Genomic DNA, 17,626 nt, shown 5'->3' with positions numbered 1-17,626 from the left:
CTGACCCTTGCTCGCAGCATCGTGTTTTTTTCCCCCCTTTTTCCCCGCCGCAGCCCTAAAATCATAAGCTGGATAAACACACTCTTATTTTAGGTTAAAATGCGGATCACAGCCACACAAGCGGACACACAAGCACCTACCGAAGCGGAGTGTACGCTACCTCTTCAATGTACAAATATACATTGGACGTTGCAAAATGGTCATTGTTGGGGGATATAAAATACCGGTAAAATAAAACATAAAAACCATGTGCCCCCTCCTACAATTCCAGACATTTTGAGACATGAATATCAAAAGCTAAATGAAATAGGTTCTAAGACTTCATATTTTGCACGGATCTTTAAAAATGGCGGTTGCAATCATCGTATACCTGCGTCTGGACCAATGGCTGTACACCTACGTCACAAGGTTCCTATTGTGCTGCAAAAGTACCTACCCTGGAGTAGGGGCTAAAAAAGCCCCTCAAAACGGCGTTCTTAGAACTAAAATCGTTCTAAGTTCCTGCGGTGCGAACACGCCAAAAAGGGGGTACTTTCTCCAACAGTTCTAAGAACTATGAAAAGTTCCTCCGGTGCGAAAGCGCCTTTAGACTCTTCAACTCTTCCCAAGGGGAGGTGGGGGGTGATTGAGTACTAGGCCTGACGCTCTGCTCTCTGTTTCTGTTTTGCCTGTTTTTTTGTGTGTGTTTTTGCTTTATTTCACTGGCTGTATCAGCCCTGCTCACTAAGCTACTTATTGTCATTGCACATTCTTTTGCACTGTGAAAATATTTATTGTCATTGCACATTCTTTTGCATTCCTTTTGCACTGTGAAATTATTTATCTACCGCGTCAACATTCTCCATATGTACAGGAGTTTGTAGTTCAGGTCTTTAGTTCCTCATGTTTACATTTATACAGGTCAATTTTAATTTTATTTTATTATCTCATATGTATTGCTAAATGTATTTATTTATTTGTTTATTTATTTATTGTTGTGTGTATTTAATAGTGTTACATGGAGCTACTAGGTACCTAAATTTTCTTTGGGATTAGTGAAGTACCTATCTGTCTATCTATACATCTGTCCATCTACGCTGGACTGGGCACTAAATTGGACAATCAGTCTCTCCCTTATTGAAGTGTTCAGGAGTTCCACAATCCCTGGTGTCATCATAAGATATGACATTAGTGTAGTGACAAAAGGATTCTGTGACAATGTCACTGAGCCCATCATTTCTATATGACCTTTCAAATAGTCTATATGACAGGTTTACATTAACATTTTACGTAAGGATTTCCCTCCAGACTATTATGTATTATCCCAGTACCATTTTTTGTACTTTTTTCATTGCCAGTGCAGTTCATAAAAGTTAGAGGCACAGTCTTTAAGTGGAGTCTGTAGTGAAACTGTGGCTGACCAATTCAAAAATCTCTGCTCACAAGTTGTATCAGTGTTTCATCAGGCTGTCAGTTTAAAAGTTAATGACGTTATATGAGTGATGTGATATGGAACTGTTTTCAGATGGTGGATGTATGGGAGAACAAGTAAAACTTCATGGAATGACACTGATTATCAGAAGTAATTCATTTCATAACTCTATGTGTATCTAACATTTATTAACCAGGGTGGCTTAATTATCTCTACAACTTCCTTTACCTTTTCTTGTGGAGCCAAGGGGACAACCCATACCCGATGGTACACTCCTTTTGAAATATGCCCTGCAGTTCTTTATCTATGCGGTGTTGCTGACATACATAGTGAACTATTCCCCTCCACTACACCAAGGCAACACATTAGTATCCTCACAGCACCACTAAGAGATAATACATTTATGTCAGTGTAAGCTCATTTCAGGTGTGTAGGAACAGTGTTTTTGTGTGTTTGTTTGTTTTTCTCATTCCCAACTGTGTTCATGAGTTTGTTTCCACGTTGAGACAGCAACGGCATGTAAATTTTAGGCAATAACAAACAAACTTGTGGGTAAGCAACTGATTGAGGAAAAAAAAAAAAATATATATATATATATATATATATATACCACTCCTTTGCGGTTGCATTAGTTCTCCAGGATGCCGTTTGGTATTTCAATAGCTTATGTTTAATGGAAAATAGGATGAAATCTTAATGGCACTGGTTGACATGTCAGGAGCTACATTTTTAACTGCTTTTTAACTTTGCTAAATATTTGACACTTTTTAAACACACTTGCTAGAGGGTCATTCAAATGCCAGTCTCATGTATTTACTGGAACATTCAGTGAGATATCAATCAACCTTGAATAGAATTGTGTTCTGAACTAGTTTTACTAGTCTCACAAGTTGTGGCACCCTGAGGTCAGGAGCAGTAGGGCTTAGATTTAGTCAGATGAGCCGAAGCAGCTGTCCTTGCCCCTATTGGATGCTGGCTGCAGCTCTGACATCATTGCTACATATCCATTAGTACTTATTTCATCTGTACCTGTTCATCTGTAATGCTTTAAGGAGTCTGTGACAAAAGCCTTTTCCCACTCAGTGACTGCACATGAATTCATATTCCACAGATTCTCTGTGAAATTAGTTCTTTACTCCTCACCTGAATACCTGGTAACTGAAGTATTTACTGCTGTCAATGAGGTAAGTTGTTGTTCCAGTGTCATGAGATTGTCCTGTCGTTCTTGCAAATTATGCTGGGTTAATATGCCAATACTTTTTTTTAATTTAAATAATAATGGTTTGCATATTTTGCCATAATTCTTTTATGGTTCATGTAACTTGTAACATGCAACAGAGAGTGCTTTCACTGTGAGAGGAGCGATGTACCAATAACAGACATAAAAATACATTGTTACAGGAAGACAGCAGTGGACACTTATCAAGACTTACATGTAGAAAACTTAAAAAAAAAAAGGATAGAAATAATCATAATATTACTGTCTATTTTTTATTATGTTAACATATTTATATATTATATAATATTACTGACTACTATTACTGACTACTTGTTCACCCAACCCCACAGTGATTAATTTCTTCTGCCTTATTTAATCTCATGTACATTCGCAAAGCCTGTTATATGAACAACATTTGTTGTAAAATCCCAACAAGGACAAAAATGCCCCGTTACATTTTATAATTTAAATCGATACAAAATTGGTCCGTTTGAAACAAATCTAAGTTGCACAGCAGGAAAGCATTTCATTGCCATTGTCTTGACATTGTGACATTGTGTGTATGAAACTTGAACACCATGAGGTTTTATTCCTCCACCTAGGGAAAGAAGAGGTATGTTTGCTACATAGCTTTTTTATGTTTTCATCCTTATTGTGCTCTAACAATGTGAATACAGACTAAAATGTTGGGTCATTTTACTGACTAAACAAACTGAGTTTGCATTGTGCTTTAAAGTAAGGTGGAGATGTATCTGGGTTTGTTTGCATAGTTAAAGCTACAAAGAAATAATTACAGTATCAGTAAAATATCAGTAAATGAATCTAACTTTACATATAAATACAGAGACTCTTATCAGATATTACATGTAATGACCTATGCTTTTAAACACAATCATGAATGTGTTAAATTCATGTCCCTGCTTGTTCTATCCTATTGAGAAAGACACTCATGTTAATATTTTGTGTAGCCTATTAAACCAGTCAGTACTCATAAGTATGGAAGCCCGTTTCCGCAACTCAAAAGGAAAAAAAAAGATCACAACTCGTTATTTCGAGATATCATCTTGTTATTTACAGATAGTATCTCATTATTTTGAGATATTATGTCACTATTTTGAAATATCATCTCATTATGTGCCTCAACGCCACACCTGAGTGGCGTGTACATAATAATCTCTGTGGGTCCTAATTATCCATGTATTCTTTCGATATTGGACACGCTAAGGGAACTAGTCAAAGCGATTTATGATAGTCTAATTATGTTAAGTTATGATGATAATAATTATGGTGACATTACTGGAATTTAACCAACTATAATTAACCGAGGCAGCTGAAGCAATCAAAACTCTAGTCAGTCTGTGCGTCGTGTTATCACAGACAACAGAAAGCCTGACAGAAAGATGTTATGTATGTCATCTAAAGAATTTCACAATTTGTGAGTCCACGTCTAAAATAGCTTTCAGTGACTGAATCCATCATTGTTCTAGGCTAATTGTTCACTCCTCTGCTGTTGACGACTGACCGCCACAGATCAGAAACGTCTCAATTTTGAATTAGCCAACTGTCTAGAAATAATAATATAATATCTCGAAATAATGAGGTACTACGTCTAAATAACGATATACTGCTTCAGAATAACGAGATACTATCTCTAAATAACGACACACTATCTCAATATTTCAAGATAGTATCTCTAAATAACGACTGATTGAATAAGTTGTGATCTGTTTATTTTTTTCTTTTGTGGCGGAAATTGGCTTCCATACATAAGTGACTTTGGGAGAAATTACTCTGGGTATGAATGTGTGCGTTTGTCTGTATGCCTGCCCTGCGATGCACTGGAGACCTGTCCACGGTGTTTCCCCGCCTTTCGCCCTATGGATAGGCTCCAGCACCCCCCGCGACACTAATTATCCTAATTAGCAACCCTAATATATGTTGTATACAGCGCCATCTGTTTGTCGGTCACAGTTACAATGAATAAAGTCCTCAAAAGTTCCTTACCATATTAAGCATTCACAAAATATGTTCCACCTTAAATGACACTGGATAACATGTCAGGAACTAGACTACGTGGCAAAGAGTGCCAGCATACTTCGTCGCATCTGACATATTTCAAGCTGTCCACAATGTTCAGTTCTCAAGCTGCACAGATACCGTTTAAGCTTATTTAAAAATAAGTGCCAAAGGTGTCCCAGATGAAAAAAAATCTTGTCATATGGTATGTTCAAGGTTCGAAGCGATGGGACTTAACTTAATGCGGATGTTCACAAACAGATGCAAAATCGTATTTGTCTGTAAGCCCACGGACCTAGCCATGATACTGGTTCCGGCATGCACTCATTATCGCCAAGGTGAGTTATAGATGACGAGCGCCGAGGCGGTTATGGTTGTCTGGCAGTCTATCGCAATGCCAGTTAATGAATACAAATTTGCAAATGATAAGCTCGGCATGTCTACAATACGTTGTCAGGACAACCAGGAGTTAATGGTCGCCTTTCAGCGTGTGGCTATTGTATGTTCATCGACCATTTCTGCTTCTCCTTTTGCCGTCGCTCACCATTAAATACCCTGCAACTAGTGTGCGTATGTACACCCTTGTGAAAAAGAAGTATACTTAAATATGTTAGCAGTAGATTTGAAGTATCCAAAGAGTAATGTTTTACGTTTAAATTCAAGCATGTTTTAATTCAATTCAATTAATTGGAATGAATGAATGAACTGAATTAAAATGAATGAATGAATGAATGAATTCATTCATTCATTCATTCATTCATTCATTCATTTTAATTCAATTCAAAAGTATGTTTTAATTCGATGTATTTTAATTACATGCACTTCAAGTATACTTTAATGTTTTTTCAAAAAGTATGTTTTAAATGAATATATTTCAAGTTTCACTTAAGCACACTGTTCTGGAATGCATTTCAATGACTATTTTTGAAATATTGAGGCGATCTTTTAAAGAAAGGAACTTTGTCATAATGGTAACTTAAGCACATTTAAATTGTGCTTTAGTGTACTCTGCTGAGGGGCACGTTGTTGCAACAATTTCCATTCCATTTTAAAACATACATTAAGAGAGAAAATATTTTCAATTAAACTTTAAACTTTGGGGATATATACTTACTAAATCTTCTGTTTGCCTGTTTTTTTTTTGTTTGTTTTGTTTGTTTGTTTGTTTTTACGCAATGTCAAAACAGGTTTAGGTTATATATTTGCATTCTTTTAAACAAAGTGTTTTTGATGAAACATTTTTGTTTAATGCATTTTTTACATTCACTTTTAACTTCATGTCATACATACACTCAAACTCTACAACTGAATGCATATGTAGGGCATTTTATTTGAAGCAAAGTAGGTAAAAAGGTAGTCTTCAAACAACAGTGTACTTAAGTGCAATTATATTGTTCCTAATTTTAACACCAAAAGACAATGGATCTGAGCAGTGATTCAGTGTACCATGACTATGGGCTATACTAACATAACGTTAGTATACGTCCGTCTTTAACTGTACTAAAGTACACGAAGGGGAGCACTGTAGCATGTTGGGACACACAGTAGTATGCCTTGGGGCGAAGGGCTGTTGCTTTGTCCCAGTTCTTTATTGTTGCGTTTATGTTTCCTTTTGTGTCTAGTAGAAGTGTATGTGTATCATTCATAATTCGACACCCGTCTCCACGGTGACCCCTACTGACAACGATTCGCACAAACGTTGACAAATTCTAAACTACTTATTATGGTGGGTTATGCCACGCTATCAGTAAATATGATCAATACATATTTACTAAAATCACCATACAGCAAACAAAGAAACATGAGCTTTCGGATTGTCAGAGACAGTAAAATGGGACTGTAATGAACAGAGTGTTTCAACAAATATATCATTTTTTTCTGTTGTGTTGTGTTTATCAACATCTGTGATGCTATTTCAGCCGCTTGGTATTTCAGTTTCATGTGTAAGACACGACATTTAGGAAGATCATGTATTGACAAAAGGCTTCTACGTTTATTGGGATACATAACCACATGGGTTTTGTGGGTTTAAGTGTACTTTGTAGCTTATGAAGTGTAGGCCCCTTTAATGTACTTTCTTTGTGGAACATCATGTGGCGGTCAAGCCCAGCAAAGGAAGCCCAAACCTCACCTTTTGATCTATATTTAATTTCCCCCTGTTCCCGTTTATCCGCTTTGATTAACAATAAAACTAACGATTCGCAGAGTAATCAACACCAATCGCGTGAACACAGTAAATGATTACCAGTGTCATTTCGTCACTATGTAGCATTTGTTAGGCTGTAGCTACACGTTCTTGTAATTGCTGGACAATTTAATCATTTGCTCTCAGCCCGACGTCAGAGAATGTGACATAAAATGCGCTGGTCTGCTTTCCAAGTTCTGGTGTGTAAATGCTAGCGAAACGCCTTGGATTGTCTGAAGCGAAAACTACAGCGTGAAATTGTTTAACAAGGATGGCAATTATCTGGATACGTATTGGAATACTAATACCTCAATGTATTTTACATTGTAGCTTTCTTGTGTTACGAAACTCAGATTTAAACAACGGAAGTTATTGAAATCGATCTCAACTTCTGAGAGTAGCCTAAACTTTTAGGTTAGAAATAACAGGATGCTTTACCTGTGTAACGCATCGGCGTTGAGTGCAAATCACAATAATATAGTTTGCAAAAAAACGGTAACTCTGTCCCAAAATGACATTGATAATCATTTACTCTGTTTACAAGATCGTTGTTGATTATTCAGCGAGTCATTAGTTGTATTGTTAATTAAGGCGGATTAACGGGAACAGGTGGAAATTAATGATAAATATAAAGGGGAGGTATGGGCTTCCTCTGTTTCCACCTCAGCAGCCGCCACGTTTGAGTGACTGTAGCTAATTATACTTATGGAAAATGAAGATCAATACGGTAAATGGTCCTGACACTGTCAATCAAACGTAATAGCGGCAGGTACACCACCTGTCCAAACAGGGGATGAAAACGGGGGTGAAGCGCACTGAACCTTCACTTAGCCTTTATCATGTGACATGGGCGTTTTGAACCAAACTTCGGAGCAGCGTTTCGAAACGTCTGCGCTTCGAAAACTCGGCACAGCGTCGAAACGTCAGTGCCGAGCGTCCCATCCCTAGACATAACTGAAATGTATAAGTCTCTGGTGTGCGTGTACGTGTTGGGAAGTTCAAATCTTTTTACTGACTCGGATTTTTGAATCTTGTTCAGTAAAATCAATGTCAATGTCAAGTCATTCGCTCTTTTTGTTCATTGGAGCTAGTTTGGCACTGCAGCTGTCATCTGAGTGATGACAGGAAGACAGTTCTCAAACACTAAGAGCAACATGGTTTGCTTCACTTGGTAAAGTTCACTTTTGTTAAGTTCTTACGCAACATTTTGGACCCTAGCCTACTGAGTTATTCAGCTGAAATGATCAACAATCAACTGCAATTAAAATCAAACAACGATAAACAGTACCTCTCTCAGTAAATGTTCCTTCTTATATAAAAATAAATGTAAAAAAAAAAAAAAGACAATATTAAATAAATTAAATAAACACTTAAATAGTGAGATAAAACGAACAGGGGAAAATGTAACAATATAGCAATAAAGTTTCAGGACTAAAATATAAAGCTGAACAAGTATTTTTGAAAACTATGTACAGATGTGCAAAACGTTCAGAAAAAAAAATCCAAAATAAAGTACTTTAATTCACATATTTACTCTTCTTATTTCTTCCTCTTAGAAACTATCTCAGCATTCTGGAATCTGTGTTTCCTGGCTTCTCTGGAGGCAAAGTCAGTCATTATATCACTGTATGAGATCTGACGGCCAATTTTGTTATTGATACTAATTAATGCAAGTCCACTCCATTTTTCCTCATCCTCGGTTTTCTTCCTCTTCTTTTTCTCTGCTCCAGAAGGATATGTCCTTTTTGCGACATTACTTTTTTTGCTGCTGTTTCCATCGACGCAGAGGAGAGGACTGTAACCTAATGTTAGTCTGACTGTGCTTGTATCAAAATACAGTTAACGTCTGTAACAGCGCGCATGCACATGAACATGAACGTACACCGGCTCTGACAGAGGCAGCGGGAATCGATTAAACCAGTAGTATTAGCTAGCCAGCCCCTTAACATAATGTTTCATTTTTGTATGACTACCACTGACATAATAAAAAAAAGAAATTCAAGAGCTCTTGTGGGACATTTCAAAAGCTCTTGGGGGCCCTCTGGTGGAGGCTCTAAGCAGGCGCTTATGCGTCGGGCCAGCCCTGCACAATACACACACACACACACACACACACACACACACACACACACACACACACACAGATCTTAAGATCTCTTTAATTATTAACTGCATGTTCTATTAATTCTAAATAAACAGTTTACTTGATTATAAGATGATACGGTGGAGATGTAACCAAGTTTGTATCTATAGCGAAAGGTATGCTGCAAAAACGAAACCCTTTCAGAGTTGTATGATGACAATGTGTCTGTTGCATTTGTTTCTTCTCTCCACAGGTTCCACAGTCAGGAATTGATTTGAGATGGGCAACATGAAGGCAAAGCAGTGTCTCATTCACCTGTTAGCTGCTTCCATATTGATTACCTGTTTCCAGCTTCTATTCAGGTTAAATATAGTATTCTCAGTGAAGTATTTAACACAGAGCAACATTTATGAGAACCGCATGTCCATTACTCCCATACAAGACACCCCACATTTCATGGTTTCTGCTTTCTTTGATCACAGAGAGACAGAGACTATTCGAATAATTAGCATCATTAAGAGGGACAGTCTGAACCCACTTTACTGCATTTACTGTAATGCTCACAACAACTGCCAGGCCGGCAAAGCAGATGTTGACACTCACAGTGATCATTTTGGCTTCCCATTTGTGGCTTCAGATGTGTTGTGTCGAGACAAGTACATCCATGATGCTACACATGTCACAATCTCAGTCACCTCAAACATTTCAGATACCCACAGTAAAAAACTTCTTCCTGTCAAGAACGGGCAGAAAAGAGATTCATTCCCTTACAACTTCACTGTCTGCATCTCCAGCCTCTTTGGGGACTATAACAATGCTCTGCAATTTGCCCAAACCATGGAGATGTACAAGCTCCTAGGGGTGCAGCGAGTGGTCATCTACAACACTAGTTGTGGTCCAGATTTGGAGAAGCTACTGCAGCATTACAGAAGAGAGGGTATTCTTGAGGTTGTGCAGTGGCCCATTAACCAGTTCCTAAACCCTTCTCCGGGATGGAACTTCAAGGAGCACAAGGGGGACCTCCATTACTATGGTCAGTTGGTCACTCTTAATGAATGTATTTACAGAAACATGTACCAGTCCAAGTATGTTCTCCTGAATGACATTGATGAGATTATTATGCCTTACAAACACACCAGTCTTCCATTGCTGATGGAGAAACTGCAAGAAGAGCAACCGAAAGCAGGCGTCTTTCTCATTGAGAACCACATCTTTCCCAAAAATCAATTTGAAGACAGTGGAAAATTCAGTCGCCCAGAGTGGAAGGACATACCAGGTCTCAATATCCTCGAACACATCTACAGAGAGCCTGACAGGAAACAAATTGTGAATCCAACTAAAATAATCATAAACCCAAGGAGTGTTGTCCAGACATCAGTACACACCACACTCAAACATTATGGTGCGGTTTTCAAGGTCCCATTTGATGTCTGTCGGATTGTACATGTTCGAATACCTCTACAAGGGGGCCTAACCAAAGACAAACTGTTTGTGGACACAAGATTGTGGGATTTTGAGAGGGAACTTGTTCCAAATGTAGATAAGGCACTGCAAGGGTCAGGTCTCCTGAAGCATTCATCACAGAAAACTCATTTTCTGTTATGCAAGTCCTTTTCTTTTTCATGTTGACATTATGAATATAATTTTAAAAAACAATGATTACATTTTGTTGTAGAAAAATAAATGAGTCTGTTTTAAATAAAATATGTTCATACTCTGTATTTTCATGTCTGGATAATTACCAATATTATTGTGATTAATGTTTTTCATGGTTGCACTTTTTCAAATAAAATCAGGTTTTGTAAATAAGAGGGGTAGAGAAATACTTTTCCTTTACATCTAAATGGTTCATATTCATTTGTTTTTCCATACACCACAAAATTTACATGTTTTGTAAAGTATTGCATATTCTTTGTTTGCTTTTCATTAGGACAGATTTCCCTGCATGATATTAGTTCAAATATGAGTATTTTCCACAGATCATCAACTATAATGCTTATGACGTCCAGTTCTATTTCTGCTGTGTTGGGGGGGGGGGGATAATATGTCCCCCTGTTTGTCTCTCTCTGTCTCTCTCCCTGACCCTCTCTTCCTCCCCCCTTGCACTGTCTGATGTAACGTTTTTCCCCCACTGGCCCCCTGGGCCAGTAGATCAGAGTTTTACTGGTCCCTTGTGGATTTTTACTGGCCTAGGGGGAAAAAAAGAGTTCAGAACTTTTCCATAAAACTGTTTATTAACCTTATATACATTGTCATGATTTGTCCAAACAAACAGGTTCTTGGACTTTCCACGGCTCAAGATCCTGACAAAAACCCCTTCCAGGTCTCTGCCATTCACATCAGCTGAAGAGTCTGACAGAACACTTAAAATTTTTGCTGCTTTGATTTCTGCTGCACAGCCCCCACAGCTCATTAAACATAACATCCACAAACCTGAAAACAAACAAAGGACAAGTTAGGACAAGTACAATATTGGGTGTATTTAATGTGTTTAATTTATTCACTCCTACCTTAGTGTTCATTACTATTTTGAAAATGGAACAGAGGGACTAGGCTACCAGAGTCAACCGTGGACAGTATGTGACTGGCACAATTGGCAACAATGTTAACAAGCATACGGATAAACAGCGCTTGCAAGTGTCAACGCTGGACTGGAGTTAACGACTACCATCGCCAGAGCAATGCAATATATTCATAATCCAGCAGCAGTGCCGAGTACCCAGCATGTCCGCGACAGCTCACTTACAATTACAGTTCTCATCTTTTGCAGACTGAACGTGAAGATTGGATATTGAATAACATATGTCATTCAGACCTGTCAACCCTCCCGTTTTTTCCGGGTTTCTACCGTGTTGTAGCCTTCTCTCCCGCGGTCGTGCCGTTTTAACATTTTCGAATCTCCCGTATGTTTAACCTTTCATAACGTCAGGTTCTGGGGCCTCGTAGCAGTGGCGTGAAATTTCTTTTCAAAAGCAAAAGCGGACACGACTTTCACTTACGGTCAACATCTTCAATCCACATAACACAGCTAATGGAAACGCGCACAGACATTTCCTTAGCCGAATTTTCATGTATGCCCTTAAAATACGCAAATGTGTTGGGTGGAAAACCAGCTGCTATCTCCTGTTGAAGGTTTACACCACTGCTAGTCAAAATCAAACTTGTTAATAGGCTAATATAGATGTCAGTCAAACCCATCAAGCATTATACAAATAAAAAATAGCAATGCCAGTTTACTATTTAGTACACTATTTAGTTCACTATTTAGTATGGTATGGTGCGAAAATAGAATGGCATTGGACAACAGTAGGCCTACAGTTTGTTCTTTACTGTCACAAACTGATAAAGATGAATCCCAATGAAGACTAGATCACCTTGGAGATTAGTTTTCCGTTAAAATTCAAACTATTACTGTGGTGAGTGCAGGGCTAGGTCTAAGTGTGGGAGAGATGGCTAGTAGAAGCTGAGAGAGAATGGGGTCTACGGGAAAGGCTGTGGGTGTGTCAGTAAGAAGGTCAGAGAAGTCTGAGTCGGTGAGAGTGTAATGCTGCATATGGAAGCTAAATGGGACTGTGATTTGTGGTGAGCAGATTGGTCGCTGATGGTAGCCAGCTTCTCTTCAAAGAAGGTTGTAAAGTCATCAGCAGCAAGGCGGGTGGGTGGATGAGCTACAGGACGGTTGAGGTGTGTGCTGAAAGAGGAAAAGAATGTACATGTTTCTGTAGAGCTGGTGATTTTGTTCTGATAATATGAAGTTTTGGCAGCTGCAAGATGAGTAGAATAAAGATGATAAAATAGATGTAAGTGGACATAAGCGGTTGAGGCAGGAGGTGAGCGTGGAATAGAGTGTGTTTGTTACAGCGTACATGTTGAATGAGGAAAACTGTTGAGGTGGGGGAATTGTGGAGGAACCTGAGGAGGAATAGCAGGCGGCAGAGAAGGAGTGTAGGTTGCAACGAAAGGACTAGGAGGCAGGGAGGCTGCAGGGCAGGTAGAGACAGTAAATTTGATGAAGGAGTGATAAGACATACAACTGTGTGTATGGATGAGATCTGGCTGGTTTCCAACTATGTGCATAGATGGGGTGTGGAGCTGTTTCAGATCAGATGAGGTCAGGAGGGAGAGAACATTAGTGGTTTGTGGTTTATTCATATGGATGTTCAGATCTCTGAGCAAACTGAGCGGACGGCCATCTTCTGAAATGGATGACAGCAGCATTTCCAGTTCCTTAAATAAGTTTTTTAACAGACCTGTTGGGCGCTAAATGACAGCAATATGCATTTTGACAGGGGTAGGGACAGTAAGAGCATGATATTCAAATGCAGTGTTATTGCATAAGGAGATGGTCTTTACATGAACTAGGACTCATGCAGGTAGATTGCTGGTCTTTACACAAATAAGGACTTGTGCAGTTAGATCCAGGGGTCTAACAGGGTCTTCACATGATGAGGGCCTCACACGAGGGCTAATGCTCCTCTTCATGCTGTTGTGTAAGTGCAATCAGTTCCCTGAAATGATGTGGTGCTGATTGTTTACAGATGACAACATGTGGCTAGTTATCAAAGGAAAGCGAGTGGGTGTTGTTGCCGTTTGCAAGTGAAAATGTACGAAACCAAGATGACATGACTGAGGTGCTAATTCATCTTTAATGAACCTATTGAGTTAAGCAGCACAAACTCTCACAGATTCCTTAACTAACAACTAGTCTTTGGCAATAAAGAAACCAAGCTACGACACGAAATTTGTAAGATCATTTTTTACACAAGTTTCAAGTTTCAAGTTCAAGTTTATTTAGAGCCCAATATCACTGTTTACAGTCTCAGAGGGCTTTACATGCCCACAGGATTACAACAGAACAGAGCAGGGTGGCACCCCCTGACTTGATCCTCATAGCGGACAAGAAAAAACTCCTCAAAAAACCCAGACGTTAGGGAAAAATAGGAGAAATCTTGAGAAGGACCACAAAGAGAGGAGACCCCTTCTAGGCCAGCCAGGCATGCAGTAGGTGCCAGCCCAGAGGGCAATTTACAAAACAACACAGTGATAATAAATGAAAACAGTTGCTTCTTCAAACAAGAAAGGGAAAGGGTTCAAGATGTGTGGATCCTGTTATATCAATAGCTATGAGGGTAAGCATTCAATAACAGGGCTAGCACAAGGTCTGTGATCAGTATTAGTAGTTGCTAGCTAGTTTGTATGTTAATACTTCACTTGCTATGTGAAAACAAAGTAAGGTACATAATCTTCTAACTTCTAACTCAGCAATTAGTTATTACTTTGCTATTAAACAGGTCATATAATATGGTTGACTCTTTTCTTTTTGTTTTATTTTCAAACAAAGATTATGTGACTGGAGCGATTTGTGTGATAGAACTTTGTGTGTTTTAGGTCAGCAAGGAGTCGGAGAAGCTACCCATCTTGAGAGTAGGATGAAAATAATGTAGCAAGTTTTATGCTTGTTTGGTTCTCTTTTTCATGTTTCTGAGGATCAGCAATGCCTCAAAAGTAGTATTTGGTAAATTTAAGGTTGAATGCTTCAAGTAATATTTCCTGCAGAGAGAACAGGGACTCATAGACTTTCATTTGTGAAGAGTACATATTCAACGTGAAATTATGCAGGTATATTTGTTCAGTATGTTCTGTATGTTAATATAGTGGCAATCAATACTGTTTCATCATTTCTATATTTGACACTCCCTTTATTTTTGCAGATTGTTCAAATGTGGCTCAAAACCAGTCCCACCGTTCCATTGTTCTTGTTCTTGTGTTGCTGGGACCACTTTGAGTAACCATGTCTCGGCACTCCTGTAACAGACAGCACATTATGCTCAGTTTCAAATTCCTGCTGTTCCCCCTGTCCTGAGTTGCACAAAGAGTGAGCATAAAATGTACTAAATTTACATAAGATTCATAGTATAATATCTCCCCTTCTAGTTCATCCACCAACATAAATGTCCACTGCTGGAAGGCCCCAAATGCATACTTTCGAGGAAGCCCTTGTCCACTATAATGGCCAATTTTGTTTTTGATGGTTCAATAAGACGGCAGAAATGCTATGGTTGTAAGAGGAAAATGTCAGTAGAAAAAAAAGTGATGATATGGACCAAATCAAGGCAAAGTATGCTGACTACACAAATATTTTTTCCTTACTGTAACAAAGGAAATAATATATGGACATACTAATCATGGTGCTATTTTTTTTTCAATTCACTATCATAGAGAAAACATTAAATAAGCAGTGTTACACATCTGTTAACAATATGTCTATAGCTGCATTCTCCTCTGATGGGGAGGGGGGACTCTCTCTCCTTTCCCAAATGCCAGGTTGTGACTTGGTCCACCCGTTTTACTTGAAAATGGTGGGTATTGCGCCATTTTTTAACTGTCTTCACTTGGTCCAGTCAACCAAATCAGAATCAATGAAATGGGTGCTTCACACCTCGGTGTGCTTCGTAATAGTGAAGCTGTCCCTTGCTATTGTCACAAGCCATTTTTTTTTCAAAGAGTGTCATCCACGGGGAGTGAATGAAAAGTCACAATTAAATCGTATTTGGATCATACAGAGTACAGGGGTACTCAGCAATGCTCTGAAGAACTGGGTCCCTGTTCATTTCTATTCATTTCCTTCAAAAAGGCCAGGTAGAATGTAAATAGGAGTTGAGAATGCTGGGATAAAGAGATGCGGAATAGAAAGAATTACTACTTACGTTACTGCTTCTGATGCATGTAGTCAGTTAACTTAATTAGATATTCTTAATCTTGTATGTGTGTATGTGTGTTCAAATGTGTGGGCTGTGTAGTCAGCTTTATTAATTATCTTCCATTTCCCAGCCCAGTGTTGTCTGTGAATCTCTTGGTCCTTTAGAGATTTAAAGAAATGTCTTGTCATTTATGTCATTTTATAATAGAGGTTGATAAAAGACATTAATTTGCAATGATCAGTGGGGTAGTTACTCAAAAAAGTAATTAGTTATAAATGACTAATTATTTCTTTAAACTTAGTGGGAATACTTTACTCGTTACTCCTTTTGAAAAGTAATTACACTACTCGTTACTTTTGGGCTACTCTCTAAAACTACAAACTCCCAAATTTACCACATAAACCACATAAAGGACAAACATCAGTCTTTTCATTACTTTATTTTCAATGCAATAGCGTAGCGTTGCGCCTAAGAACACCTCTTAGCTGTTCTTAAACTAACTGTATAGTTAAATTGCTTAAGTTCAACAAGATTAGCCCCTCAGTTACAGTAATGAGATATCAACCACATTTCTTTGCTCAGCGCAACTCAACAGATCCATTTGTGAATAAATCTGTTTTATCACGGTGTGGGGGAGTGACCATGTGAGTCAGGAGACTGATATAGGTGTGATAGGTCTCCTGTTGTGCACTAAAATGGAATGCCGTTCCACAGGATTTCCATGTGTGCAGGTAAACTTGATAAAATCTGAAAACATGAAAAGTTCCTCTCACTTTCGGGAAGAAGTTGTCTGTTGCCACCATTCTCACAACCCCCACCATAGCAGCATCAGGCCCATTGCTGTATAGTTCTTCTGGTCGTTTTTTTTTTTTTTTTTTTTCTAAATATCAGGACCGTCACAGGGTATTTTACGATACAAGGTATATTAGTATCTGCTGGCTCTTTTCCCTGGTTATCCAGCCTGCCAATGCCTCTGTATAGAGAATATGCTATTAGACAGCGATTTAAAGTCCTTGATTTAAGTCCATGATTTAAAGTGAAATCCTAGTTCTTCACTTTGATATACATTTTATCCATTAATTAATTAGGCATTCTTAATCTATGTGTGTTTATGTGGGTGGAGGTGTATGGTCAGTGATGGGTCCAATGGTTCATGACTGTTCGATATTAGACTATTCTTATGCATCTTCCATTTCTCAGCCCAGTGTTGACTGTGACTCTGATTCTCTTTTCTTCGTTTATTCCATAACAGCATAAAAATACACATCACTCCGACATTTTATCTCGCTCTGTACTCTCCTCTCTTTTTAAGTTTTATTTCCTCTAAACGAACCAGGCAATGATGTCTTGAGTAAACAGCCACACATTCTGTCCAGGATGAAACACTGGAGAGGGGTGACAACATTGATCTGCACACTTATTCTGAGTATGCATTGCTTTCCGCAGAAGCTCCTAAGCGGACTCCCATGCTTGGCCACTTCAACTAAAGCATTTGTCTACAGCAGGGATGTCACTTGAGTCAGTCTTCCATGGGATCAACGGAGGTTGGCAACGTAAAAAACACACTGGAAGTGTGTCAGTCATAGAGATGTATGTGTCAAAGAATACCCAGCCCAGTCCAGATACCGATGATAGTCCCTTTGATTAGAGGAACAGGATTGTCAAAGTTATCTTCCAGTTTCCTGGTTTTACCTTTTGGTTTGACCATCTGACTGTGGGTGCTAACCAGAAGTTAAACTGATGTTGACACCTAGGCACTAGTAGAATGCTCCTCACACTTGTAATGTGAATTGTGATCTCCAGTTAGACAGAGTATACTTAAGAATTCCAAAGAAACTACTCTTCCTTCTTCTGAGTTGTTGGTAGCTTTTGCTTTAGCTACTCGTTCACTTTGATGAGCTAGCAGATTAATTTGCTCTGCTGGATCCAATCCAGGTGAGGCATTCTATAAAGAAACAGACTGGGGATCCAAGCACAGAGTTGTTGTTTTATCTCTGGGGAGACTTTCTAA

At 38.7% G+C, this 17,626-nt stretch overlaps 1 protein-coding gene across 1 annotated transcript in view; it reads left to right on the top strand.

Annotated features, from left to right (window-relative positions):
* Positions 1-9,334: 9,334 nt before the first annotated feature.
* Positions 9,335-17,626, top strand: part of LOC115804693 (uncharacterized) — a 31,604-nt gene continuing 23,312 nt past the window's right edge. The window contains exon 1 of the mRNA XM_030765203.1: positions 9,335-10,512. Within this exon, the coding sequence (XP_030621063.1) occupies positions 9,335-10,512 (1,178 nt within the window). The remainder of the gene's footprint in view (positions 10,513-17,626) is intronic.

The sequence above is a fragment of the Chanos chanos genome, chromosome 1, assembly GCF_902362185.1.
Source record: "Chanos chanos chromosome 1, fChaCha1.1, whole genome shotgun sequence".
Taxonomy (NCBI): domain Eukaryota; kingdom Metazoa; phylum Chordata; class Actinopteri; order Gonorynchiformes; family Chanidae; genus Chanos; species Chanos chanos.
This window is presented reverse-complemented; position numbering and strand designations above follow the sequence as displayed.